The sequence below is a fragment of the Equus quagga genome, chromosome 1, assembly GCF_021613505.1.
Source record: "Equus quagga isolate Etosha38 chromosome 1, UCLA_HA_Equagga_1.0, whole genome shotgun sequence".
Taxonomy (NCBI): Eukaryota; Metazoa; Chordata; class Mammalia; order Perissodactyla; family Equidae; genus Equus; species Equus quagga.
In genome coordinates, this window is record NC_060267.1 from 89,281,474 (window position 1) to 89,309,299 (window position 27,826).

General features: G+C 48.4%; 1 protein-coding gene across 1 annotated transcript; it reads right to left on the reverse strand.

Annotated features, from left to right (window-relative positions):
* Positions 1–18,224: 18,224 nt before the first annotated feature.
* On the reverse strand, positions 18,225–27,739 carry TRUB2 (TruB pseudouridine synthase family member 2). The gene is made up of 8 exons (XM_046664690.1): positions 27,594–27,739; positions 27,080–27,211; positions 25,002–25,076; positions 23,824–23,885; positions 22,591–22,672; positions 20,912–20,984; positions 20,212–20,348; positions 18,225–19,016 (listed from the first exon to the last, which is right to left on the reverse strand). Exons 1-8 carry the CDS (start codon positions 27,700–27,702, stop codon positions 18,691–18,693), a joined length of 996 nt encoding a protein of 331 aa, XP_046520646.1. The 5' UTR covers positions 27,703–27,739; the 3' UTR covers positions 18,225–18,690.
* Between the last annotated feature and the right edge of the window lie 87 nt (positions 27,740–27,826).

Genomic DNA, 27,826 nt, shown 5'->3' on the forward strand with positions numbered 1-27,826 from the left:
AACAAGTATTTCTTCAGGCACTGATCTAAATTCCAGGGATATCACAGTAAGGAAGACAGACAAACATCCCTGCCCTCTTGTGGGGCTTACATTCTAAGGTGGGAGAAGCAGACAATAAAGCAAATAAAAAATAAATCTTTTTTTTTTTTTTTTTTGAGGAAGATTAGCCCTGAGCTAACATCTGCTGCCAGCCCTCCTCTTTTTGCTGAGGAAGACTGGGCCTGAGCTAACATCCGTGCCCATCTTCCTCTACTTTATATGTGGGACACCTACCACAGCATGGCTTTTGCCAAGCGGTGCCATGTCCGCACCCGGGATCCAAACAGGCAAACCCTGGGCCGCTGAAGCGGAACGTGCGCACTTAACCGCTGAGACACTGGGCCGGCCCCTAAATCATTCTTAAGATGGTGATAAGTGTTGAGGAGAAAAATAAATCAGAGAAAAGGTATGAAATCTGAACCTTATAAAATTTGAGCCTCCCCTCTCCCTGATACATATGGAATGAATTCACTTTTAGGTCCTGGGGCAGTATTAAATAGGATGGGAAGGTGTCCGAGGACTGGAGACCTGCAGGAGGGGAGGGAGGCTGTGGATATCTGGGGGGAACAGCAAGAGAAGGCCCTGAGGCAGGAGGGTTTGAGAACAGTGTAGAAGCCAGTGTGGACTCAGCAGGGCAATGTAAGGGGAGAGGAAAGAGAGGAAACGGGAGCGGATTGTGAGGGCCTTTCAAGCCGTTGTAAAGACTTCTTTGGCTTCTGTTCTAGGTGAGATGGGAATGAAACCGGCAGAGTGTTAGCCACTGATGATGAAGTAGCTAGGAACTAAAGTTTTTTTCCTTTTTGCAATTACTGATTATGGCTTTTAGCTGTTTAACCCGCCCATTGTTAACTGTGCTGTTTAGGCAATATGCTGTCTGACTCCCACTAGGTTCCTACAGATAACATCTCCCTGGAGCCTGGGTCACCATGGAAATGGGCGTGTGAGCTGTATTCCAGGAATTAGAACCCCTTGTCCACTTCAGGCCAGTTGAGACCACCAACCCATCAACTGGGCTCATGCAGATGTCCAATAGGCGACCTTTTGACGTCAAGAGGCTAAAAACTCCCCCCTCAGATCATGCTAACGCCACCATCTTGTGAACATGTGTCCTATGAAGAGGCATGGAGTCTGACTCTGCTTGCGCAGATCATCAATTACCTCACCTCTCCTCACCTCCAATCACCTCTCTCCACATTTCAGACCACCTTGCCCCCTATCCCATAAATATCCCTGAGTCCCTCTTCTCGGGGAAGCGAATTTGAGGCTCATGTTCTTGCTTCCTTGAGTGGCTGCCTTGTGAGTAAACTCGCTCTCTGCTGCAATCTCGTTGTCTTGGGGTTTGGCTTTCTGGGCAAAAACGAACCTGGTTCAGTAACAGGAAGGCCTTTGAGCAGAGAAATAACAAGATCTGACTTGCATCTTCACATAATTCCTCTGTCCACCAGAGGGAAGGAGTACAAGGGTAGATACAAGTGAATGGTGAGAAGCGGTCAGATTCTGGAAACAACAGTATTTTGAAGGTAGAGCCGGTAGGATTTGCTGATGGATTAAATGTGGGTGTGAGGAAAAGGAGGTCTGCCAGGATTTTAGCCTGAGTGACTAGAAAGGTGGAGTTGTGATTTCCTGGAGAGAGGAAGTCTATGGGAGGAACAGGGCACAGACGGAGAAAGGAGTTAGGGTTGAGATCTGTGAGGGTCGAGATGCCAACTCAACATGGAAGTGCAAAGGGTCAGTGACAGATATTTGGGCATGGAGTTCATGGGAAGGGTCGGGTGAGAGATATAAATGTGGGACTGGCAGTGAAATGTACTGATGGTATTGACAGCCATGAGATTCCCAACTGACATCAGCAAGGAGCGAGCGTAGGCTGAGAGAAGAGCCCAATGGAGCCTGTGGGCACAGAGAGGGGGAGGAGAGGGACCCAGCAAAGGAGGCTGAGAAGGACCAGAGAAGGAGGAGGAGACCCAGTGGAAGGCTCCTGAAGACTGTTCCAGGAGGCGGCAGTGACCAGCTGTGTCAGACACTGCTGACAAGGAGCCGCTGGATTCAACAAGGAGGAAGTTGTTCTTGGCCTTAGCAAGAGCAGTTTCTGGAGAGCAGTGGACAGTTCCAGGGAGCATGTGACGAGAAGAATTAGGGGACAGCGACTGGAGACAACGTTTTAAGAGGAGTTTTCCTCTTAAAGAGGGCAGAGAAGAGGCCGGCCCCATGGCCAAGTGGTTAAGTTCATGTGCTCTGCTTGGGCAGGCCAGGGTTTCACCAGTTTGGATCCTGGGTGTGGAACTAGCACCATTCATCAGGCCATGCTGATGTGGTGTCCCACACGCCACAGCCAGAAGGACCCACAACTGAAATATACAACTATGTACTGGAGGCCTTTGGGAAGAAGAAGAAAAAAATAAATTAAAAAAATAAAAATAAATAAAGATCGGTACAATCGCAACAAAAAGAATAAAATACCTCGGGGTGAATTTAACTAAGGAAGTGAAAGACCTATACAATGAAAATTACAAGGCTTTTCTGAAAGAAATGGATGATGACATAAAGAGATGGAAAGACATTCCATGCACATGGATTGGAAGAATAAACGTATTTAAAATGTCCGTTCTACCTAAAGCAATCTACAGATTCAACGCCATCCCAATCAGAATTCCAATGACATTCTTTACAGAATTAGAACAAAGAATCCTAAAATTCATATGGGGCAACAAAAGACCCTGAACTGCTAAAGCAATCCTGAGAAAAAAGAACAAAGCTGGAGGCATCACAATCCATGACTTCAAAATATACTACAAAGCTACAGTAATCAAAACAGCATGGTACTTGTACAAAAACAGGTGCACAGGTCAATGGAACAGAATTGAAAGCCCAGAAATAAAACCACACATCTATGGACAGCTAATCTTCAACAAAGGAGCTGAGGGCATACAATGGAGAAAAGAAAGTCTTTTCAACAAATGGTGCTGGGAAAACTGGACAGCCACATGTAAAAGAATGAAAATTGACCATTCTTTTTCACGATTCACCAAAATAAACTCAAAATGGATCAAAGACTTAAAGCTGAGACCTGAAACCATAAGGCTTCTAGAAGAAAATGCAGGCAGTACACTCTTTGACATCAGTATTAAAAGCATCTTTTCGGACACCATGTCTTCTCAGACAAGGGAAACAATAGAAAGAATAAACAAAGGGGACTTCATCAGACTAAAGAGCTTCTTCAAGGCAAGGGAAAACATGATTGAAACAAAAAAACAACCCACTAACTGGGAAAACAAATTTGCAAGTAATACATCTGACAAAGACTTAATATCCCTAATATATAAAGAACTCACACAACTCAACAACAAAAAAATTAAACAACCCGATCAAAAAATGGGCAGGAGACATGAACAGACATTTCTCTAAAGAAGATATACGGATGGCCAACAGGCACATGAAAAGATGTTCATCATCACTGATCATCAGGGAAATGCAAATCAAAACTACACTAAGATATCACCTTACACCCATTAGAATGACAAAAATAACCAAAACAAATAGTAACAAATGTTGGAGAGGTTGTGGAGAAAAAGGAACCCTCATACACTGCTGGTGGGAATGCAAACTGGTGCAGCCACTATGGAAAACAGTATGGAGATTCCTCAAAAAATTAAAAATAGAACTACCATATGATCCAGGTATCCCACTACTGGGTATCTATCCTAAGAACTTGAAATCAGCAATTCCAAACGTCCCATGCACCCCAATGTCCGTTGCAGCATTATTTACAATAGCCAAGATGTGGAAGCAACCTAAGTGCCCATCAACTGATGATTGGATAAAGAAGATGTGGTATACATACACAATGGAATACTAGTCAGCCATAAAAAAGAACGAAACCGTCCCATTTGCAACAACATGGATGGACCTTGAGGGAATTATGTTAAGTGAAATAAGCCAGGTAGAGAAGGACAATCTCTGTATGACTCCACTCATATGAGGAATTTAAACATGGGGACAAAGAGAACAGATTAGTGGCTACCAGGGGAAAGGGGGGTAGGGGGTGCACACAAAGGGTGAAGGGTTGCACCTACAACACAACTGACAGACAATAATGTACAACTGAAATTTCACAAGATTGTAAAGAAAGATTGACAACAGACGTTAGCTCAAGTGCCAATCTTTAAAAAAAAACTGACTGCTGGGACCAGCCCAGTGGCGTAGCGGTTAAGTGCACATGTTCTGCTTCAGCATCAGTTCAGATCCCGGGTGCAGACTTGGCACCATTTGGCAAAAGCCATGCTGTGGTAGGCATCCCACGTACAAAACAGAGGAAGATGGGCATGGATGTTAGCTCAGGCCCAGTCTTCCTCAGCAAAAAGAGGAAGATTGGCAGTAGTTAGCTCAGGGCTAATCTTCCTCAAAAAAAAAAAAAAAAAAAACTGCTGAGAAGTCCTTCAACTAGTGAAAGAATAAGCAAGCTGTGGTATATCCATATGGTGGAATGCTACACAGCAACAAAAAGGAGTGAACTACTGATATATCTGGATGAATCTCAGATACATGATGCTGAAGGAAGCCAGTCTCCAAAGTTTATATACTGTCTGGTTCCATCCATCTGACATTCTGGGAAAGTCAAAATTATAACAGAAAACAGACCAGGAGTTGCCAGGGGCTGGAGTGAGGGGATCGACTGCAAAAGAGCAGCACGAGGGCTGTTTGGGGGTGATGGGCCTGTGTGTACCCTGATTGTGGTAGTGCTCAGCTAAACTGCATGCACTTGTCCAGAACTGAGCACCAAAAACAGTGAACTTGGAAATTGCATTTTAAAAAAGAGACTAGAGATCGCTACTTAAAAAAAGTAGTGTCCGCTGTCATTCTTTGACATCTACCACCACTACTTGGGAGGGGTGGGTTTATCCTTTGAAGTTAATGATGTTCAGGCTTCATTCTTTGTCTTAGAGGGCCCCCAAAATTGCACAAGCCTCAGGCCCCAAGAAACCTGGGTCCACCCTAGGCCGGAGCCCCCACGGTTTCTTGTCTCTGGGCCCCACAGGAGCATCCGGCCCTGCCCGGTTCTCCATCCTCAGCCTTCTTCCCTTTGCCTCAGTGCCTGGCATCTGTGTTCCTCTGTCTACAAAGCTCTGCCCCTGGACGTCTGCATGGGCAGCTCCTGTGGTGTCCAGGTCCCAGTTTATATGTCACCACCTCAGAAAGGCTCTCCCGGGCGCCAGTCTCCTCTCCACTCACCCTGCTGGGTTCCTTCCAAGTGCTCATTTCTCTTGTTGTCTTGCCTCTCCTCCTACCCTGTAAGCTCCGTGAGACTAAAGACCTTGTCTGTCTTTCGACACAAGTCCTCAGTGCCAGAGCAGTGGCTGGTCTACGGAAGTCCATGATTAATAGTGGAGGAGGGCTGGAATTAGGGAATGATCGAGAGGGTGTCATCTTAATCCCCATTTGACAGAGAGGTGGACTGGTATCACAGAGGTCAAGTCATCCAGTCCAACTCAGGATTCACATCTAGGCCCTTGGGCTACAAAAGCCCAGCCCAGATGCACAGCTGTGGGACTGCACCCCGCCCCCCCTCACAGCACACCCAGGTGCCCATGTCACCCAGGCAGGCGACTGGCAAACGTGGAGGGCTTGTGGTTTTGTTGAAGTTGCTGGTGCTATTCAGAGCACATTTTGTGCACAGAAAGAATTATTTGCACTTTCTTCGGCTTTCAAAACAGAGTCTAGCGACCAGCCCCGTGGCCAAGTGGTTAAGTTCCTGCACTCCACTTCGGCAGCCCTGGGTTTCGCCAGTTCACATCCTGGGCACAGACATGGCACTGCTCATCAGGCCATGCTGAGGCGGCATCCCACATGCCACAACTAGAAGGACCCACAACTAAAAATATATACAAGTGTAGGGGAGGATGACATTTCCTCTACTGGCTCTGGGTCCTTCTGGCTGGAGAATGAATCAAATTCACATGAGACAGAATAACAGGAGAAAATTAAACAAAGCTTTATGACACGTATGCATGGGAGAGGCTCAGGCAACCTGAGCAACTCGCCAAAATGGCTGAAGCCACCACCTGAGATATCATCTTCAGCTAAAGACAAAGGAGGATGTTGGGGGTGGGGGGGAGTCACTTACGGGAGGTTACCAGAGAAGCACAGTAAACAAGAGTAAGATTAGGGGCCGGTCTAGTGGCAGAGCAGTTAAGTTAGAATGTTCTGCATCGGCAGCCCCAGGTCAGCCGGTTCGCGCCCCAGGTGCGGACATGGCACCGCTTGGTAAGCGTCCTACATATAAAGTAGAGGAAGATGGGCACGGATGTTAGCTCAGAGCCAACCTTCCTCAGCAAAAAGAGGAGGATTGGCAGCAGTTACCTCAAGGCTAATCTTCTCAAAACAAACAAACAAACAAACAAGAGTAAGATTATTATGCAGATTCAGGTCCTTGCCTTCAGCATTGATTAAGAGTTTCTAGAGATAAGTTCATCCCCCTTGTTGCTGGTACAGAGAGGGAGACACCCTTACAGATGGAGATTTCCTTTACAAATGTAAATGTCTCTTACAAAGGGTAAGTAAATTCTCCTTTTCAGAGTTTCTTTCCTGTCTGCCGTTTTTAAAAGTAACCAGCCCAGGTCTGCCTGGTGGCACAGCGGTTAGGCTTACACGTTCCGCTTCCGTGGCCCAGGTTTTGCCAGTTCGCATTCCAGGTTCAGACATGCCACCGCTTGGCAAGCCATGTTGTGGTAGGCGTCCCACATATAAAGTAGAGGAAGATGGGCACAGATGTGAGCTCAGGGCCTGTCTTCCTCAGCAAAAAGAGGAGGATTGGCAGCAGATGTTAGCTCAGGGCTAATCTTCCTCAAAAAAAAAAAAAAAAGAAAGAAAAAAGAAAGTAACCAGCCCAAAATAATCTTTATGCCAAAGATGCATATCTTGGGGTAGCCAATTCCAGTCCCCCACACAACTATGTACCGGGGGGCTTTGTGGAGAAAAAGGAAAAAAAAAATCTTAAAAAAAAAAAGAAATATACATTTGCATGTGCTTCCTATCTAACAGAGCCGCAACTCTTAGATGGAACTGGATTATGCACGTCTCCCTGGCTCCAAGGTCTCAATAGGAAAATCTCGCTGGGGACCACCCAGGCCACAGTTGGGCTGGGCCTCCCTTGGGCCAAGGTCAAGACAGGGAGGCCAAGGTTAAACAGATTCAGAGCAGGGATCTAGAGCAAGACTACCCTGTTCAGATCTGCAGTCCACCCTTGGCCAGCCGTGAGGCCCAGGCAAGTACAAACTCATTGGTGCCTCAGTTTCCACATCTGTAAAATAGGGATTAAATTCCCTAGGAATTTTGGTATGAGGGAGGGATGGTGTAAGAGGGGGTGGTAGGTGGAAGCCTGGAGCTGCCAAACAGGAAGAAGGGGTGACTGCCCTTGGGCAGTGAATGTGGCTTTGCTGCGGGGTCGGTGAGCTGAGGAGTCGAAAGAAAGATTTCTTAGACTCTTAAGATCTGGCAGTAGTGCTCTTTTATTTAGAGAATAGAATAGCATGGGGACAGGACCCATGGGCAGTCAGGCTGCTGCGTGGGGACAGGACCCACGGGCAGTCAGAGATGCTGCTGGCATGGGGAGCTGCTGCTGCCGCTGCTGGCATGGGGACAGGACCCATGGGCAGGCAGAGCTGCTGCTGGCATGTTGCTGCTGCCGCTTCTGCTGCCTCTGCTGCTGCTGCTGCCCCGAGTTGAGGGTTAGGGCTAAATTTAAGGCATAGGTATGTGAGTCATCTCTTTAAGAAGACAAAGGAAAGAACATGAAAAAAAGTTAAAATGGTATCAGTGCAGGTGGGGTCTGGTCATTGGGTGATCCCATGACTTTTAGACAAGAATCAAATCGGATTAAGTAAAGGTTAGAAAGGTTAGAAGCCACCACCCTAAATCAGTTACATGAGATTGCCAGACAGCAACCAACTTAAGTTCTTGCCTTCCCCATTAAGAGTTTCTAGGGATAAGGTCATCTCTCCTCTTCTTCCTGGTACAGAGAGGGAGGCACCTTTTACAGATAGAGATTTACCTTACAAATGTAAATGTGTCCCAACAAGGGCAAGTTCCATTCCCCAGAGCCTCCTTCCCTGTCCCAGTTTATCGAAAGCAATCAGCCCAAAACAATCCGGATGCCAGAGACATATCTTGGGGTGGCCAATTTCAGGTCCCTACAAGCTCATCCCCCACTTCCTTCACAAATGCAAATGTCTCTCGAAAGGGCAAGCAAAATTCCAGTCCTCGGAGCCTGCTTCTCATCTGTAGTTTTAAAAGTAACCAGCCTAAAATCCTCATCAGCTTGAGCTAGCACAGATGGAGTGGGCACTTGCTCGTGGCTCAGCCCAGCCAGGTCCAGGTGTGTCAGGTGCAGCAGATGGGTCTATATTCCCCTCTGGGGCAGAATTGCAGGAGGTATGCAGGTTAAACTGAGGTCTGGAGCAACTTCCTGCTCAGAAATCATGGAGGGGGCAGGATTCTACTGAGACTGCGATGCTGATGGTCTCTGCTAGGCAGGATGTCTCCCCCTGGGAGCTTTCCTCATCCAGATTATGGGGATAATCACAACACCTGCTGTACCAGGTGGCTGTGAGGGTAACTGAGATGGTGAATGTCGGGCTTTTAGCACAGGGCCCGCCACATCAGAAGCCCTCAGTAAACAGCAGCTGCTATTATTAGTATTATTATTTTTTTTAAGATTTTATTTTTCCTTTTTCTCCCCAAAGCCCCCCGGTACATAGTTGTACATTCTAGCTGTAGGTCCTTCTGCTTGTGTTATGTGGGATGCTGCCTCAGCATGGCTTGATGAGGGGTGCCATGTCTGCGCCCACGATCCGAACCGGCGAAACCCCCGGCAGCCGAAGCGGAGCACACAATCTTAACCACTCGGCCACAGGGGCCGGCTCCTGACAGCTGCTATTATTGATCACTGTCCTCATCTTCCCTTCAGGTCACCTGGCCTGCTGACAACCAAACCTGCCCAAGCCCTGGGCTTGACCATGGGCCCTGGGAACAATTTACAGCAAGAGCCTCAGCCCAGCCTTTCAGGAAAACAGCGTAGGCAGCCAATTTCTACCTTCTGTTGAAGATATGGGTGTAAGTGCCAGAAGAGAGGCCCAAAGGGGCTCCTCTGAAGAACAAACATGGTCACCCTGAGGTTAAATAACACACATCGAGGGGTCGGCCCCATGGCCGAGTGGGTAAGTTTCAGTGCTCTGCTTTGGAGGCCCAGGGTTTCACCAGTTCGAATCCTAGGCGCAGACATGGCACCGCTCAGCAGGCCCTGCTGAGGCGGCATCCCACATGCCACAGCTAGAGGGACCCACAACTAAAGATATGCAACTATGTACCAGGGGTGGGGGCTTTGGGAGTGTCCACGAAAGTAATCCCTAACCAATCTATAAGTGAAAATTTGGGTGAGTTTATTCTGAGCTTAAATTTTAGGATTATAACCCGGGAGAGTCTTTCCACAAAGGAACAGAGCACTCCAAAGAAGTGGGGGTACACAGGGTGGTTATATACCCTCAAAGAGGGTGTTCCACATATGATTGAAATGTCCCTCCCACAATAGTCACAAGATTGCCCTGTCGGCACAGCACTTGATGGACACAGCAGGTAGTGGGTCTGCTATCTTGGTGGGTGTAGCAGGAGGCAAGTCTATTGTCTCCAGCTGGGCGGTCACAGGTGAGCACAGCAATCAGCTTCTAGCCTAAGGAAAGATCCTTAATCCTTAAGGAGACGCCAAGTTGGGAGGGGGAGGGAAGTTGCACCTTTATCTCCAGGGCCTTTGCTCTTGCCATAGGGATCTAAAGCAGATATACAACGCTACAATGCCTGCTCAACAGCCTAGGTCAGGCCCTTTTGGAAAGACAAGGTCAGGCTGAATTAGGTTTATACCAAATGGCTTCCTCATATTCTCCAATATATCCTATTGCTGTCCATTTTTATTTGTCACATTGTATATGTGCTTTTCTATGACACTTCACATTTACATTGTATATGATTCTAGAACAAGTACAGTAACAATAATAACAGGATTTTTAAAAGGATTAGTCTGAAATGAATTCTTAGTCATAGTCCTTATCAGAAAAGGAAATTTGTCCAGGGTTATAAGACAGATCAACCATCTCAAGCTGTTGAGCAATCATTACTCTAGTTTGTATGCTACTCTTACAACACTGAGTAAAGAAAATAACAATTAGTTTGAATATTATGACTAGTACAAGAATTCCAAGAAGTAGTAGAAATAGGAATTCCAATCTGGATCGGAAAAGGGAACTGATACCGGAAGGGAGCTAACCAAACAATTCAAGACCGGGTGTCGGATTGCATAAGGCATCCACTTGCTTCTTCATGTGTTTTAGCAGAGAGGACACATTGGAAGATTCATCACGTATAAAAGCACAGCATCCAGTCTGAATGACTGTATATGTACCACCCTGGGATGCAGTAAGAATATCTAAAGCCATTCTGTTTTGAAGGACAGCCCTTCTCATTAAAGACTTTTCAGTATTTAATAAGGCCATTCCTGCTTGACTATCATTAAGGGCTTCCTGTGTAAATTTAGTCAGAGATTCCATATGTAATAATGCCATCTTTTAGCTCCAAAGAAGGAGCAAATACAGCTGCAAATATAGCCATAGCAGTGGAACACTGAACAAGTCCATCCGGCCTTAAAGAGAGGGAGATTGGCAACAGGGTTTAACTCAGCCTGCCTCCTTCCCTGCTTTTAAAGGAAACTCAGGGTGCAATCTTTTAGCCATCCAGGCAGTAGCCAAGGCCAAAGATTTGTTCCACATAACCATTGAGTTCCATTAGGAGTCACTCGATAAATTCCTGGCCTTCAAGACCAGTCTGTTCCAAATTAATCACTTTAAGTATGATAGCATTCCAAACAAATTATAAAATAGGTATACAGTTTAAGCATAATAAATGTTTAAATGAGGAGATATAAGGCTGGGAATACAGGCCTGGTCCGGAGTCTTGGGACAGCTGTCTACAATAGATGTCGTCTTCTTCTCCTCCTGGTTTGGTCCTTTTCAACAGGGCTGCAGTCTTATTTGATGTCTCTTTCAATAAATAAATTCTTCAGGTTGCAGTCCAAGATCCTTAAGTTCTGGGAGCTCTATGAAAGCATCAGCTATCAATCTTTCATTGTACTTTAAGTACCTCAATAAGACCGTGACAACAATGTAATACATCCCTTAAGAAAAGCTGGTTCATATATGTCTTCATCTAATTGCATAGGCTGTTTTATTATTATTTCAAAATGAGACAGCCGATGTTTACAAAAAGTATAGATCTAACATTAAGGAGCACTAGCACAAGAGCTTTTGGCCGTGAGAGAGTAAATGCTTCTGAAAGCTTGCCAATTAAGTTCTAGTTGTGCCATTAGTTTTACCAGTCCTGAGGATCGAGGATGGTAAGCACAGTGGAAATGTTGCATTATTGGCCAAATATTACAAATAGATTTAATTATTTGTCCCGTGAAATGAGTTCCCCGGTCACTATGTAACTCAGTAGGAAATCCCCAAACAGGAATTATTCTCTCTAATAGTAATTTACCTACTGTTAAAGCCGTTGCTCTTCTGCAAGGAAAGGCCTCAATCCAATGTGAAAACATGCAAATCATTACCAAGATGTGTCTATATCCTTGAGATGGTGGCATTTGGACAAATATATCCTATTACTTGCCATTTTTATTTGTCAGGAGAAAAAGGAAAACAAAAAACAAAATCAAAACACATCGATAATGAAACTGACGTTCAGCTCTCCCGTCCAGGGTGCCGAGTCTTCTGAGCATGCAGGGCTCTCGCCTCAGCTGTAAAGGCCTCAGGTGGGTTCTCATTCACAGGCAGTCCAGGTAGCAGGTGGACCTGCCTCTCCACCCCTGATAAGAACCTGTCTGAACTACACTGGCTGTTCCCTTGGCCTTGAAGGCTTCCTTCTCCAGATAGTTTCCTACCTTGGTGCCTCACCTCCTTCAGTTCTTTATCCCAATGGCCCTTTCTCATGCAGCCCTAATTAACAGTGCCACCCTCACTATCCCGCACTTGGGCTGTTTTGTTTGCTGATGTGTTCCCGGTGCCTACAACAGGATCTGGCAAATAGTAGGCACTAAGTAAATATTTGCTGAGTGAATGTTGAATAAACTGGCTGGAACTCAGTCCTTTGGGAAAGCTGCCCCATCCTGGCCACGAGGATTTGCACAATGGGGAAGGAAGAGTCCGAGTGGGGAAGAGGGTGAGGCCTTCTTCTGAGAGAGGCCTGTGTCTCTGGCCAACCCCTCGGGGTCTGGGGGAAGGAGCACTCATACCTGATAGTACAGGGAGAAATGGCCACATTCCATTGTTAAATGGAAAAAGTCAGTGGTGGCACACCATGTACATTATGATTCCACTTTGTTAAAAAAGTAACTATTTGGGTTATTCATTCAACACGCATATACTGGCTACATATACATGTTGATGCAAATAATGCATAACCAATCTATAAATCAGAATTGGGGTGAGTTTATTATAAGCCAGATCTGAGGACTAGCCTGGGGCCTTCCTTCCCCGAGGAAGGATGGGCACCAAAGAAAAGGGGTTATACAGAGTGGTTATATACCATCTTGGAACAAAGAGCATACATTAAACACACCCAGGATACATCTGCATCAAAATTTCACAGAGGTATTCAGTTGCAAATTAGCAACACTACTGTGATGTCAGGAAAGGGACAAATCCAGGGTTACCAATAGGGCATAGGAAGGGAAGTCCGCATTCTTGTCTTAAGAGAGTGCATTCTCTACTTTAAGCGTTAAGCAGATGTACAATGTGTGTTTGATAGGGCATAAGCCAGGCTTTTTAATTCAAGCCGAATCAGTTTTGAATGCGAATAGTTATCCCATATACCTCAATATGTGAAAATCTCTTGTCGCACAGGTAGAAAAAAAAAACGTCTGTTTCCTCTCTACACACAATACTTCTGATGCCAGGTGTGTAGGTCTTTCCACACCAAGCAATTCTCCAGTTTTGGGTGGACACCAACTGGGTGTCCTACAATTTAACTCAGTTCTAACACTAACTGCCTGGAGTTATTGCAGACCCCACAGGTTCAGGGCTCAGGTCCACAAGACTGCTCTCGCTGCAGATGCTAATCAGGAGTCCCAGGTTGTCACCTGTACTGCTGACCCACTGACTATAAATCAGGAGTTCCCACGACCCTCTTCTCAAGTTTGATAATTTGCTCAAGCAGCTCAGAACTCAGACAAACATTTATGTTTACCAGTGTATTATAAAGAATATGTAGGGGAGGAAGACATTTCCTCTACTGGCTCTGGGTCCTTCTGGCTGGAGAATGAATCAAATTCACATGAGACAGAATAACAGGAGAAAATTAAACAAAGCTTTATGACACGTATGCATGGGAGAGGCTCAGGCAACCTGAGCAAGTCGCCAAAATGGCTGAAGCCACCACCTGAGATATCATCTTCAGCTAAAGACAAAGGAGGATGTTGGGGGTGGGGGGAGTCAGTTACAGGAGGTTACCAGACAAGCCCAGTAAATAAGAGTCAGGTTATCATGCAGATTTAGGTCCTTGCCTTCTGCACTGATTAAGAGTTTCTAGAGATAAGGTCATCCCTCCTTGTTCCTGATACAAAGAGGGAGGTATCTTTACAGATGGAGATTTCCTTTACAAATGTAAAGGTCTCTTACAAAGGGTAAGTAAATTCTACTTTTCAGTTTCTTTCCTGTCTGCAGTTTTTAAAAGTAACCAGCCCCAAATAATCCTTATGCCAAAGAGGCATATCTTGGGGTGGCCAATTCCAGTCCCCCACAGATACAACTCAGGAATCCATGCATGCGGCTCTGTAGATTTCTGGCCCCTCCCGCTGCTATAAGTTGATAACTTTGTTCTTCTGAGTTCCTTAGGAATGTGATGACCCCCCAGGCAGAGGGTCTGTGCTGATAGCCATCATCAATGACAACTGAAAGATCAGGGTATAGGGCGATACTCTGGTCTCTGATGCATATCCACTAAAACAAAGGACTATCAGGAACTGGGACCAGATGTCTGCCCCAACCTGGAGATCAGATGGAGGCCCCACTGGGATTAGGTCTATTTTTCAGGGACTGTTAAAATTTGGGTTGTCTATACTTTTTTTTTTTTTGAGGAAGATTAGCTCTGAGCTAACATCTGCCACCAATCCTCCTTTTTTTAGTGAGGAAGACTGGCCCTAAGCTACCATCCATGACCATCTTCCTCTACTGTATATGTGAGACGCCTGCCACAGCATGGCTTGCCAAGCGATGTGTACATCTGCACCTGGGATCTGAACTGGGGAACCCCAGGCTGCCAAAGTAGAACGTGGGAACTTAACCGCTGTGCCACCAGGCTGGTCCTGTCTATACTTATCCTTCTGGTTAGTCACTTGATAATAACATCTGCCTTTAGATGGTGTTCCAAAACTGTTGAGCAAGGTACAAAATTCTAATAATGTCAAATGTCAACCTGAAGCCAGGAACAAGAGAATATTTCCAAATGAGTGCTAAACAGATTCATTCCTCTAACCCAGATCTACACCCCAATTCAGCAGGAAGTAGCTAGATCGGTTGTCATCCCAACTCCCTCAAGAATGAGGAACGACCAAAGAAGGGGGGATTGAAACCAGCAAACAGTTAGCCATTGATGATTAAGCAGCTAGGAATTAAAGGTTTTTTCCTTTTTGCAATTACTGATTATGGCTTTTAGCTGTTTACTCCCCCATTGTGAACTGTGCTGTTTAGGCAGTATGCTATCTGACTCCCACTAGGCTCCTATGGAGAACATCTCCCTGGAGCCTGGTCGCCATGGTAATGGGTGTGGGAGCTGTTTTTCATGAATTAGAACCCCTTGTCCACTTCAGGCCAGTTGAGACTGATGTGGGGTCGGTGAGCCAAGGAGTCGAAAGAAAGATTTCTTAGACTCTCAAGATCTGGCAGTAGTGCTCTTTTATTTAGAGAATAGAATAGCATGGGGACAGCACCCATGGGCAGTCAGAGCTTCTGCTGCCGGCATGGGGACAGGGCCCATGGGCAGGCAGAGCCGCTGCTGCTGCCCCTAGTTGAGGGTTAGGGTTAATTTTATAAGGCATGGCTATGTGAGTCATCTCTTTACAAGACAAAGGAAAGAACATGAAAAAAAGTTAAAATGGTATCAGTGCAGGTGGGGTCTGGTCATTGGGTGATCCCATGACTTTTAGACAAGAATCAAATCGGATTAAGTAAAGGTTAGAAAGGTTAGAAGCCACCACCCTAAATCAGTTACATGAGATTGCCAGACAGCAACCAACTTAAGTTCTTGCCTTCCCCATTAAGAGTTTCTAGGGACAAGGTCATCTCTCCTCTTCTTCCTGGTACAGAGAGGGAGGCACCTTTTACAGATAGAGATTTACCTTACAAATGTAAACGTGTCCCTACAAGGGCAAGTTCCATTCCTCAGAGCCTCCTTCCCTGTCCCAGTTTATCAAAAACAATCAGCCCCAAACAATCCCGATGCCAAAGAGACATATCTTGGGGTGGCCAATTTCAGGTCCCTACAAGGTCATCCCCCCTTCCTTCACAAATGCAAATCTCTCTCAAAGAGCAGGCAAATTCCAATCCTCGGAGCTTGCTTCTCATCTGCAGTTTTTTAAAATTAACCAGCCTAAAATCCTCATCAGAGACCACCAACAGATCAACTGGGCGTGCATAGATGTCTAATAGGCGACCTTTCCACATCAAGCAGGTAAAAACTCCTCCCTCAGATCATGCTAACGCCACCATTTTGTGAACATGTGTCGTAGGAAGAGCCATGAAGCTCGACTACACTTGTGCAGATCAATTACCTCACCTCTCCTCACCTCCAATCACCTCTCTCCACACTTGAGGCCACCCTGCCCCCATCCCATAAATATCCCTGAGTTCCTATTTTCAGGGAAGCGGATTTGAGACTCACGTTCTCGCTTCCTCACACGGCTGCCTTGTAAGTAAACTCTCTCTCTGCTGCAATCTCGTCTCGCCTCGGTGTTTGGCTTCCCAGGCGTGGGGCAAAAACGGTCCTGGTGTGGCAACAGGCACAGAGTTTCCATGCCCTCTCCACGTGAGTCACCTTCCCAGCACCCAGATGTGTTCACTGACCCAGAGGCTCTCCAAACTCCCACCTTCAGGGTTTTTTTTGTTTTTCTTTTTAGGAAGATTAGCCCTGAGCTAACTACTGCCAATCCTTCTCTTTTCACTGAGAAAGACTGGCCCTGAGCTAACATCCATGCCCATCTTCCTCTACTTTACATGTGGGATGCCTGCCACAGCGTGGCTTGACAAGTGGTGCCATGTCCACACCCGGGATCTGAACCAGTGAACCCTGGGCTGCCGAAGCAGAACGTGTGAACTTGAACCTAACTACCTGGCCACTGGGCCAGCCCCACCTTTAGGATTTTTATGGAGCTTCCATTAAGTAGGCAGGTGTGGTTCAAAGGGGCTTGTTATGAATAACAAAAGATGCTCACTTTCACCTCATCACTCTGGAGCTATTCCAGGAACTAAGGACAAAATGTTCTAAGAAAAGACGTTCGTTTCACCTTTATCACTTGGGAAACGACAAGGGTTTTAGGAGCTCTGGCCAGGAGTTGGCGAGGAAGACCAAACTATACATTTCTTATTACATTACAATATCACAACAGGTGTTCAATTCCTTAAACAAATATTTACCGTGTGCCAGGCCTGGGACTACATTAGTAAATCACCACAAAAGCAGCAATGGTTCCAGTGGAGAGGCAGGATGGTGTAGTGATTAGGGATGCTGACTCTGGACAGCATAGATATGATCCCTGGTTCTGAACTTTTTTTTTTTTTTTTGCTGAGGAAGATTTGCCCTGAGCTAACATTGGCTGCCAATCTTCCTCTTTTTGGATGTGAGCCGCCACCACATTATGGTCACCTACAGACAAGTGGTGTAGGTCCACACCTGGGAACCCAACCCAGGCTGCCAAAGAAGTGGAGCACACCAAACTTAACCACTAGGCCGCTGGGGCTAGCCCTGAACTCTCTTGCTGGGTGTCCTTGGACACGTTATTTGCCTTCTTCATGCCTCAGTTTCCTCATCTGTAAAATAGGAATAGCCCTGGTGCCTGTTTAAATGAGATCAAGAATGCTAACTGCCCTTAGCCCAGGAACTGGCACAAGGAGAGCTCTCTGTCAAAGGGCTGTCGTAAGAGCCACTTCCACCACATCTTATCCAGAGTACATACTAGCAACACGACTTGCCACCGTTGATGTTGACCTTGATCACCTGGCTGAGATAGTCTGTCCAGGTCCCAACTGATTTTTATGCCAGAGAAACAAGAGGTGATGGAGAGAAGGTCTGTGACTCTACCCGTGGCAACCGTTCTACGTCACCGTTCAGCAGAGTAGCCACAGCAAGCAGACAGCTCACATGCGCAGAGCAGATCTTCCAGGACAGGCACTGTGATGACCACCTGACCCTGACTTCATTTGTCCCCTCAACAAGCCCACTAGTGGGGCGAAATTCTTCTCAAGTTCTGGAGGAGGGAGCTGAGCTTTCGAGGCCTCACAGGAAGTCTCACCGGCTCAGCTCTGCTCGGAGCTGCAGGCTGCTCTGGAGTGAAGGTGAGGGAGCCGTGGGGGGGGGGGGGCCTCCTCTCTCAGGGTGACAGCTGGGACAAGAGACATGCAGTGCTTCCCTTCAGTGCCTAACCCGGAGCCCTCCTGCCTCCTTCTAGCCCACGCCTCTACCCACATGGATAGAGGTTAAAAGACAACCAGGTCAAAAAGAACGTCCAGATGGGACCAGGCATCCAAAGCCTGGAGAAATAAAATTGGCAGAAAAAATGGCTAAAAAACTTTTTGATAGTTTTCTTGACGGTATTAGAATAGAGCCTTTTGGCCGTGTAGATGCCGTATTGATTTAACCAGTCCCTTCCTGATGGGTGGTAAGCACACTTCCTATCACTATTACAATGCATCTAGGAACATCTACGTACCTAGAACTTTCTGCAATCTGTGCTAGAAAGAGTCCTGACACTGTACCTGCTGAGTCACAGGGCAGAAGTATTTTAAATTTTGGTACACATTACCAAATTACTCCCGAAAGGGTACATAGTTATATATTCCTACCAACAGGTGCCCATTTTCCCACAACATTGCCAATACTGGTAGTTATCTTTTTATTAATTTTTTTGAAAGGCAAGGAAAAGTCATCTCATTCTCCTCTGTATGACTTTCATTATTAGCGAGATTGAGCATCACTTCTGCTTTACCGGCCATTTGGATTTCTTTTTTATATACATACACACAATTCATGTCAATGGCCCAATTTTTCAGTCATCTTTTTCTTATTGTTTTATAAGCATTCTTTATATATCATGGATATTAGTTCTCAGTTAAACATATGACAAATATTTTTATCAGTCTATCACTCATTTACCGTCCTTCCCTCCATGCAGAAGTTTCCCCTTTTTAGTTGGGTCAAGTCTGCTGATTTCTTCTCTTATAGCTTCAGAGTTTTATGTCACATGTAGAAAAGCTTCTCCAACTCTCACTTTCTGTAGTCATCAGTTCCGGCTCACGACCAAGTCTTATCTTTATCCACCCACTGCCCCACCAAATGCCTGGCCTTTCAATGCCCTGCACAACTCTCCAGCCCCAAGCCAGAGCTGGGCCCCTTGGAGTCCCAGGGCCGGCCTAGACCAGGGAGCTGCTGGGTGCCCGGCTCCGGCCTCAAGCTCTTCTCCAGCTCTGCTGCCACCCGGGGGGCTGCGGCCTGGATGGCATCCTGGATGCTGTGTAAGTCCCACTGGGTCCTCAGGAGGGCGTCATCGAGGGTGAAGAAGCCGTCACGCGTCCGCCGCACTTGGGAGCAGAGCGCAGTGGTCTTCAGCTCTAGGCCGATTTCATGCACCAGCCTTCGCAGCTGCTTCTGCGTCTCATGCATGCACTGCACCTCTGCCAGGGACACACAGGGACGGACACAGTGGTCAGGAGCACAGCCTCTGGTGCCTGCTCATCTAGATCCACACCCCTCGATACTTCCCGGTTGTGTAATAACTTTAGCAACACCGCTTAGTTCTCCATTAAAGTCTGTTAGACAGGCAGACCCTCAGGGCCCTCCCAGACTTGCTAATCAGAATTTGCCTTTTAGGGGCTGGCCCGGTAGTGCAGCGGTTAAGTTTGCACGTTCTGCTTCTCAGCGGCCCAGGGTTCGCCGGTTCGGATCCCGGGTGCGGCCATGGCACCACTTGGCAAAAGCCATGCTGTGGTAGGCCTCTCACGTATAAAGTAGAGGAAGATGGGCACGGATGTTAGCTCAGGGCCAGTCTTCCTCAGCAAAAAGAGGAGGATTGGCAGCAGTTAGCTCAGGGCTAATCTTCCTCAAAAAAAAAAAAAAAGTTGCCTTTTAAGAAGAGCTCCAGGTTGGGGGGCTGGCCCGGTGGCACAGTGGTTAAGTTCATGCACTCCGCTTCAGTGGCCTGGGGTTTGTGGGTTCAGATGCTGGGTGTGGACCTATATACCACTCATCAACCCATGCTGTGGCAGCATCCCACATACAAAAAATAGAGGAAGATGGGCACGGATGTTAGCTCAGAGGCAATCTTGCTCAAGCAAAAAGAGGAAGATTGGCAACAGATGTTAGCTCAGGGCCAATCTTCCTCACCAAAAAAAAAAAAAAAAAAAAGACCTCCAGGGGATTTGTGGATAGGTTAAAATTCAAGAAGTGCTGTGCTAAGCCTTGGCTGGCTCATCTGTAAAAACAAGTGGTTGTGAGGAGTCTAAGAGATGATTTATATAAGATGCTTTGCATTGGGAGAGTCTTGGTCAGTGCTCAAGAAAAGGTTAATATGATCTACAGAAAAGAAAGAAGTGGGGGGTGGCGGGCTGAGCTGGATGGGACTGGGGAGGTGAGAGTGGTGTCTGATGGCCCACAGCTTGAAGCCTGGGTGGCTCTGGAAGTGCACTGCTCAACACAGCCTTTGCTTGTTGAGGTCTGGCTTCAAAGAGCAACTTGGCGGGAGACAGGACAGTGTGTGATTGGCCAAGGCCAGCCGGCAGAGACTGGGGCTGGCCTATGCGGGTCTCCACAAGGGCAATCCACAGTGACTCCCCAACCCCACCTCCGCTCCGACTTCCCAGGGCGACTCACCCAGGAGGAACTCCGGAGGCGCAAAGTGGAGGCATCGGATGCCGGTTATCAGCATCGGGGACTTGTCTGTGGGCCGGATCAGACCTCTCACGGCCATCTCATAGGCCTCCTGGGTCTGCAGGTCAAGGCTGGAGTACCTGGGGATGGGAAGGGGGCTAGAGTCAGGCAGCTGGTTAGCAGTGGGAGCTGGGCTCACTTTACCCCAGCAATGCCCCACCACGAGACACCTTTCCTGAAGCTCTTCATTCACTTTCCATCTTCCCTGCCCCTCCAGCCACCGGTGCAGCTGCCTGTTTCTGTTCCCTCAATCCCTAAATGCTGGCTCTGTTCTCCTCTGCACACTCTCCCTGGCTTCAACAGTCACAGACGTGCTGTCTCCTCCCAGCCCCCGGGCTCTGTGCCATGATGATACGTGTCCCTGGCTTTCCTCTCCATTAGAGCATATGCTCCCCAGAAGGCCAGCCAGGGTCTCTTGTTCCCTTGGTCTCCCCAGGGGCTGGCCCAAGACCTGGCACACAGAAACACTTCTGCGTGCTGTGGAAGGAACGGGTGGTTCATGTCTGCTCTGGGGCTCTGAAAAGACGATCTGTGGAATCTGTCCCAGAGCGGGTGGAGCCTAGAGGGGGCCCTATGGGCACTTCTTGCTCTTGCAGAACCTCGAGCGCCCCTTCCAGGGAGGTGTGGGTTGGGCCCCACTTACATCACCAGGGCCTTCTGATGGGAACCTTGGATCAGGGCGAGGATCCGGTCCAGCTTCTCTCTGGTCACGTGGTCTGGAAAAGCCAGCAGATGGTCAGCACACAGGTGCTCGCTGGGGATGGGTGACATTAAACTGGCAAACAGCCTTCCCCCAAACCAGCCCCGTCCTTGGAACCTGGAGCAGGTACCAGAGCATCCTCTGGTCTCAGGGTCCACTTGGTGGGTGGAGAGGCCTTTGAGAATCTTATGAAAGCTCTAGGCCCTCTTCTCAGGAAGATACACATGAACTCAAGATTTTGAGGACATTTTCAAGAGGCTCGCAGACTCCAGGTTAAGAACACTTCCTTCTGGAAATGAGGCTCAAAGATGTAATGTGACTTGCCCGATATTCTAAGCCAGGTTTCCTGAGCCCTTGTCTGGGATTTTCCATGCTAGGGACCCTGGAAGGGAGGGTGCCATCTGTCCAAATGCAGAAACATTTAGTGGTGATTAGTGGGAATGACTCTGCCTGCTGGTCCTGCCAAGTGACTGTGGGGCAGGCGACAGGCAAGCCTATGGACGCTCACAAACTCTGCTGGGAGGCTGATCCTGCAGCCTAGCTGGGGCAGGCGCCAACTTCCGGCTCCAAAGGCCAGAGTTCTGGGAGCAGATGTGGTGACAGAAGGCTTGCCAGCCTGGAAGAGCCTAGGCCTCTCATCCCTCGGGTCTGGCTTCATTCATGCTGTTGTCCTACCTGGAACACACCTGCCACTCCCTCCTCCCCCTTCATTTGTGGCCCAGCTCAAATGCTGCCTCCTCCTCAAATGAAGCCCCCCCCCGGAGCGTGGTGCTTCTTTCTCCTGGCTCCTGCCACTCTACACCTGGGTCTCTTTCCCAGCAGTTAACTTTCTTTGGTTTTTACACGACTTCTTAATTGATACATGAATCTTCTTTAAGAAATTTAGATCAGCACCAGCAAAAATCTCCCCCCGCTCCAAATTCTGGCTTCCTCTCTCCCAGAACTGTCAACTTGGCAGTTGTCTTCAGGCATTTTTTGGGTGTTGACACACACCTACATGTGCAAATACACAGTATTCCTCTGCCACCTGCTTTCAATCTTCTCCAGAAGATGTTATGTAGATGCGTACAGGTGTGTGTCTGCTCTCCCTGCTAGATTGTGAGTTCACCAGCATTAGGGACCCCATCTGATTCACCGTATGTCCCCCCAGTGCTGGCACATAGCTGGTGCTCCAAAATCATCTGTCAAATAAGCAAGTGCATTAGATCCTACGGAGAGTGCGAAGTGAAAAACGAGCCAGCCAGCCACCATCCAGCACCTCAGCACCTCTCACATCCCAGGCCCTGTGTGTGACCACAGTCCCTGTTCTCACGGGTGACAGCCTGGTGGGGATACAGATATTAAATAATCACTAATCATCAGTTGATTACTATTCTGAGTCTACTCAGTCCGAGTCTGGGGGCTAAAGCAGGTTCCTTGGGCAGGCGACATTTAAGCCAGGTGAGGAGGCGAGCACAGGGCGTTCCTGGAAGACAGAATGACCCGTCCACAGCCGTCCACAGCCAGCCGGGGCTCGGTGTGTCTGAGAGTAACTGAGAGGAAGCCCACGTGGAGGTGAAGAATCAGAGAACGCAGATGCGGAGGCAGCCGGAGCAGCCCCTCCCACTGTCCTAGGCTCTCACCATATGTTGTCTTCTCCACCAGCCGCCCGTCCTCACAGAAGTCATCTGTGGCTTTGCCCAGGAGGCCGCGCACCGTGTAATCCTGCGAGGACAGGGAGGGAAAGGGATGCTCAGCATCTCCGCTCTAGGCTTCAGTGCTGAGGAGGGAGTCGTGGCTCGGCAGCTCCTGCCCCAGAGGTGCTAGACTGGGGCCAGGGGGTGGGGGCCCTCAGGTCTTCCTCAGGAAGCTCAGGCGCTCAGCCCCTACCCAGCTGCCCCACTGTCCCCTGGGGAAGGGCACCTTTCCCACAAAGGGCACAGACAACCACCGTGCAACCACCCCAGGCCTCCACATCTCTCCACTCTAGCCAAACCTGACTTCTCGTGCCAGGCCCCTTCTACTATGCCCTGTCGGCTTCTCTCCACCCCTCTAAATACGATCTGTGCAGCTAACTGCGTCTGCCACAAGTAAGAGTAATGACGATGATGACAGAGATGATGACAACGGTGACATTTACTGGGCATTTACCATGTGCCAGCGACTGTGCTAAGTTACATGTAGTCACTGATTTAACCTCCAAAGTAACTCTATTGAGGAGGTACTATTATCATTCCCATTTTAGAGATGAGGAAACTGAGGCACACAGATATAAGCAAGCCACCCAAAGACACATAGCTGGCAGAGAGGTACAGGCTGGGTTTTGAATCGAAGCCATTTGGCTCCAGAATTTGTGCTTTTAACCACTAAAAACAAAGGCCCTCTAACATGGCACCTCTGCAAATTCGTGGTGCCAGACTCCACGGCCCCAGCCTAGACAAAGGTTCCCTATGCCTGGAAGGTAATGTCCACTTCTCAGTCTTCGGGAAAGAATGGAGTGGTGTCGTGATCAAGATCTGGTGTTGGACAGATCCAGGTTCAAATCCCAGCTCTGCCCCTTAAAGGCTGTGTGACCCTAGGCAAGTGACATCCCCTCTCTGCACCTCAGTAAAATGGGTTAACCACAGATCCTACTTCATGGTGGAGCTGTGAGGCATCCACGGGGGAGTCCATACACAGTGCTCAGCTGGGAGCAGCCAGCAGTAACGCCCATGGTCACTACTGCGTTACTACCTCTCCCCTAGCGCACGACCATAAAAGGCTGGCTGATGGCCTGGGTGTGCCCCATGGAATCTTCTCAGCTTCAGAACCCTGCCAGTGACCCCCAGAGAAAGGACCAAGGGGAAAGCAGGCTGTCCCCAGCGCCCTGTCCGTACCTTGGTGAGGTGAGCGTTGTACATGTCGGTGAGGAGCCTGCGTCCACGTCCCACGCCGAGCACTGAAAGGCACCCAGCCTGATCTCACACCTGGCTCCCCTTCCCATTCCCTTGTGACCCCCCCACCCGCCATCAGAATACTCCCACCTCCAAAGCTGCTAAAGCCAGCAAAGGGGAAGGAGAGCTTCTTCCAGAGGGAACAAGCAAGCTCCCGGGAGTATACAGGAAAATGCACGTCTGCGCCCCACCCATATGTACTGACTCTGAGTTGTCGTGGGGAGGGGACCTAGGATCCTTAGTAAGCTCCCTAGGGGGTTCTGATGCACTTAAAAGTAAGAGACCACTGGCCCAGACACAGAAACCTACACTCGAATCTGGGGTAGCTCTAAGCGTGTCCTTTAACCTCCTTGGGTCTCAGGCTTTATCCTCATCAGTAAAACAGGGATAAAAATATCGCCTGATTCCTGTGGGGGTTGTGATGATTAAGACAATGCACAGGAAGTGGTCAGCACAAAGGATGGGCCCAACAAACACAGCATTGTGGCCACTCCCAGCCTTTGCCTAGGCCTGTTTCTCCCTCTGGTTAAAAACAAGAATGACCCTCCATTCACTCCCGGAGAAGGGGTATGAGATCACGTCTGCTTGCTTGTGCCCCAGGATGCAGGACAAGGGCATTGGGACTGTCGTGCATGGAGGATATGGCCACCGCCTGACCCTGGGGACTCAGATGGCTCATGATTCAGGGTTTTGTGTGTCCAGCTCCAGCAACATCCAGACCCTGGCCAGTGGAGCCAGAGTCATGCACTTGGCTACCCCACACAGGCTATGACAGTTTTCCCTCCCTGGACCAGGGGCATGTGACCAGGATGAGTGACCCTAGCTCCTGGAGCCTTACTGTATTCATCCATAAAATCATACACTGTCTACCCAGTAAGGCAGTTGTGGTGAATCCACGTCACAGGCAGGAATCACTTGATAAAGGCGGGCAATTGCGATTTCCATTCTGTGACTTCTCTACTCCACCGGTCATCTCCCCAGCTGATCAGACTCGGGGTATCAAGGGAGGAGGGCAGTGTGGGACATGGCTGTTAGGTTACTAGTGGGCTTGGCTCCTAGTAGCTCCTCAATCCTCCCCTGTGCCCATATCACTATACCCCCAGACTCACCACGTCACCTACCAAGCACCCCAGAAGCCTGGGCATCCAACCGATGTCCTACGCCAACCTTCAGGCTGGTGAATGTCGGTCCACACACTGGGAAGAAACAAACAGGGTCCCTTTCCTCAATGAATGAAGCAGCCCCGAGGATGGGTCTGGGCCATGTGGTGACCTCATTCCAAGGATGTAGCCTCACGGAGCCCAAAGCAGGTGCAGGTTGGACTCTCGGATTCCTCACCATGGAATCTGGGGCCCAGAATCATTTCCTCAGTTCCCTGGACCCAGAGAAAGGGCAACCCAAGATGCCTGTTACTCTGCTATCGCCATTCCCCCAGTGAGAGGCTTCACGTGGACTGGGCATAATTCCGGGAGTCAAGACTGTGGGGTTCTCTATCCAGCTCCCGCAGGACAGTCCTGGCCACTATCCCAGTGAGAAAATGGAGGCTGTGAGCTCCTTAAGGTGGGGCCTGGGTCTGTCTGTTCACAGTTCCACCCCCAGAGTCCATAACTCACCAGGTGCTCAGCAAATAACGTTTGGTTTTTTTTTTGAGGAAGATTAGTCACTGCCAATCCTCCTCTTTTCGCTGAGGAAGACTGGCCCTGAGCTAACATCCGTGCCCATCTTCTTCTACTTTATACGTGGGACGCCTACCACAGCATGGCGTGCCAAGCGGTGCCATGTCTGCACCCGGGATCCGAACCGGCGAACCCCAGGCCACAGAAGCGCAACGTGCGCACTTAACCACTGAGCCACCAGGCTGGCCCCAGCAAATAACTATTGAAAGAATGAATGAATCATCAAAATATACTCATTAAATATGTGTAGTTTTTAGTATATCAACTATACCACGATAAAGATGTAAAAAAAAAAAAAGTGAACGCATAATGAGCCGGAAGCATTTACGTTCCTGTAGATCAAGAGGAAACGAGGGAAAGGGTACGGGGTGGTTAAGAGCCTGCTGAATCCAGGCTATGACACTTAATCTCAGCAATGAGCCTCAGTTTCCTCATTTGTGTAGTGGGAATAAGATCTACCTGGCAGGACTGTGGTGAAGATTCAATGAGATGGCGTTTGGGAAGAACTTAACACAGAATCTAGAGCAACGTCTCCCTCATACACCACACTTGTTACTTGTTATACAGTGGAGTCACTGCATATCACTGTCAAAGGGGTTTTAGAGGTTTCTGGTCAAGCCCCTCAGTCCTCCTACAGCCTCCCCCAAACAGGCCTTAGTCACCTCTAGTGACGGGGGGCTCATTATCAAAACTAGTTCCACTGTTACGCAGCTTTGTTGGCTAAAAAGTCACTGTTTCCCAAGAGCCCAAAACTCCCTCTTTAGGACTTCTACCTGAGGGTCTCAGTTCCTCCCTAGAGTCCCAGGATAGTAAAGGGGTCCACAGGTCAAATCTTCAAGCCTACTTTTTTTTGGCCCACGAGTTCCAAGGGTTTTTATATTTTTCAATGGTTCAAAAAAAATCCAGAGAATAATATTTTGTGACATATGACAATTATATGAAATTCAAATGTCAGTGTCCCTAAATAAACTTTTACTGGAACACAGCCAGGCTCACTGCTTTACATATTGTCTACAGCTGCTTTCACACTACAACGGCAGAAACGAGGCTACAAAACCTAAAACATATATATATATATATATATATTTTTTTTTTTTTTTTGAGGAAGATTAGCCCTGAACTAACATCTGCCGCCAATCCTCCTCTTTTTGCTGAGGAAGACCGGTCCTGAGCTAACATCCATGCCTATCTTCCTGTACTTTATATGTGGGATGCCTGCCACAGCATGGCTTGACAAGCAGTGCGAAGGTCCCCACCGAGGATCTGAACTGGCAAATCCCGGCCCCCAAAGCAGAACATGCAAACTTAACCGCTGCGCCACCAGGCTGGCCCCCAAAGCCTAAAATATTTACTATCTGTCCCTTTCCAGGAAAATTTGCCAATCCATGGTCAAATATTTCATCCCCACTGTGGCCCTTCAAGTGTCTGGGACAGAAGGGAGTCTGAGCCCTTACTGGGACACTGACTCTGGGGAGAGATTCTCGTGGAAGCGACACCCAGGCCCCTGCCTGAATGGGCCTTACCCAGCGGATGGTCGGTGAGGGTGGGCACACTGGTGGCTGTGAGGGTCAGCTCCTTCTCTTCGCCGCCTTCCACAGGGCCCAGCAGGAAGCGAACACGCTGTTCAGGGGCAGGAGGCTTCCCAGCATTGAGACCTGAGCACACATATGTAAAAGGACATCTTGTCAATTCTGTCCGAACACCTCGGGGAGGGGGACAGGGAAGTATGGAGATGTGGAAGGCAGACAAATCCCAGGCGTAGCGAACAGAAGAGCAGTACTTAAGAAACAGACTTGGTTTCAAATCCTGACTCTACCACTTATTAACTACTTACGACAAAGTACAATACTGACTCCGTTTACCCATCCGAACACAGGGAAAAGTGAGGAGTAACGGAATGTACACAACAGATGATTAGTAAAGTGCTCTGCCGAGGCGACTAGGTCACGTGACTTTATTTTGTGGGAAGGATCAGAAGCGGAGATGGTATCCCGGGAGAACGGGAGCGGGATCGTGGGTCTCGTTCAAGGCACTCACCCTTCAGAAGCTGCAACTCCACGGTGTCCCGCAGATGCTTCCATTTTAGCCCCGGGGGCTTGTAGGCCGCGAAGAGCCCATGCAGCCGCGCCAGACCACCGGGCCCCATGCTGGAGGCCCACCGCTCGGGCTCGCGGAAAACCCGGCTCCAGCCGGAAGTGCCGTATAGTCCCGCCCCCAAATAGACCTTACAATGGGCGCCGCCATGTTTTGCAGCCGGAAGAGGTTCGCGT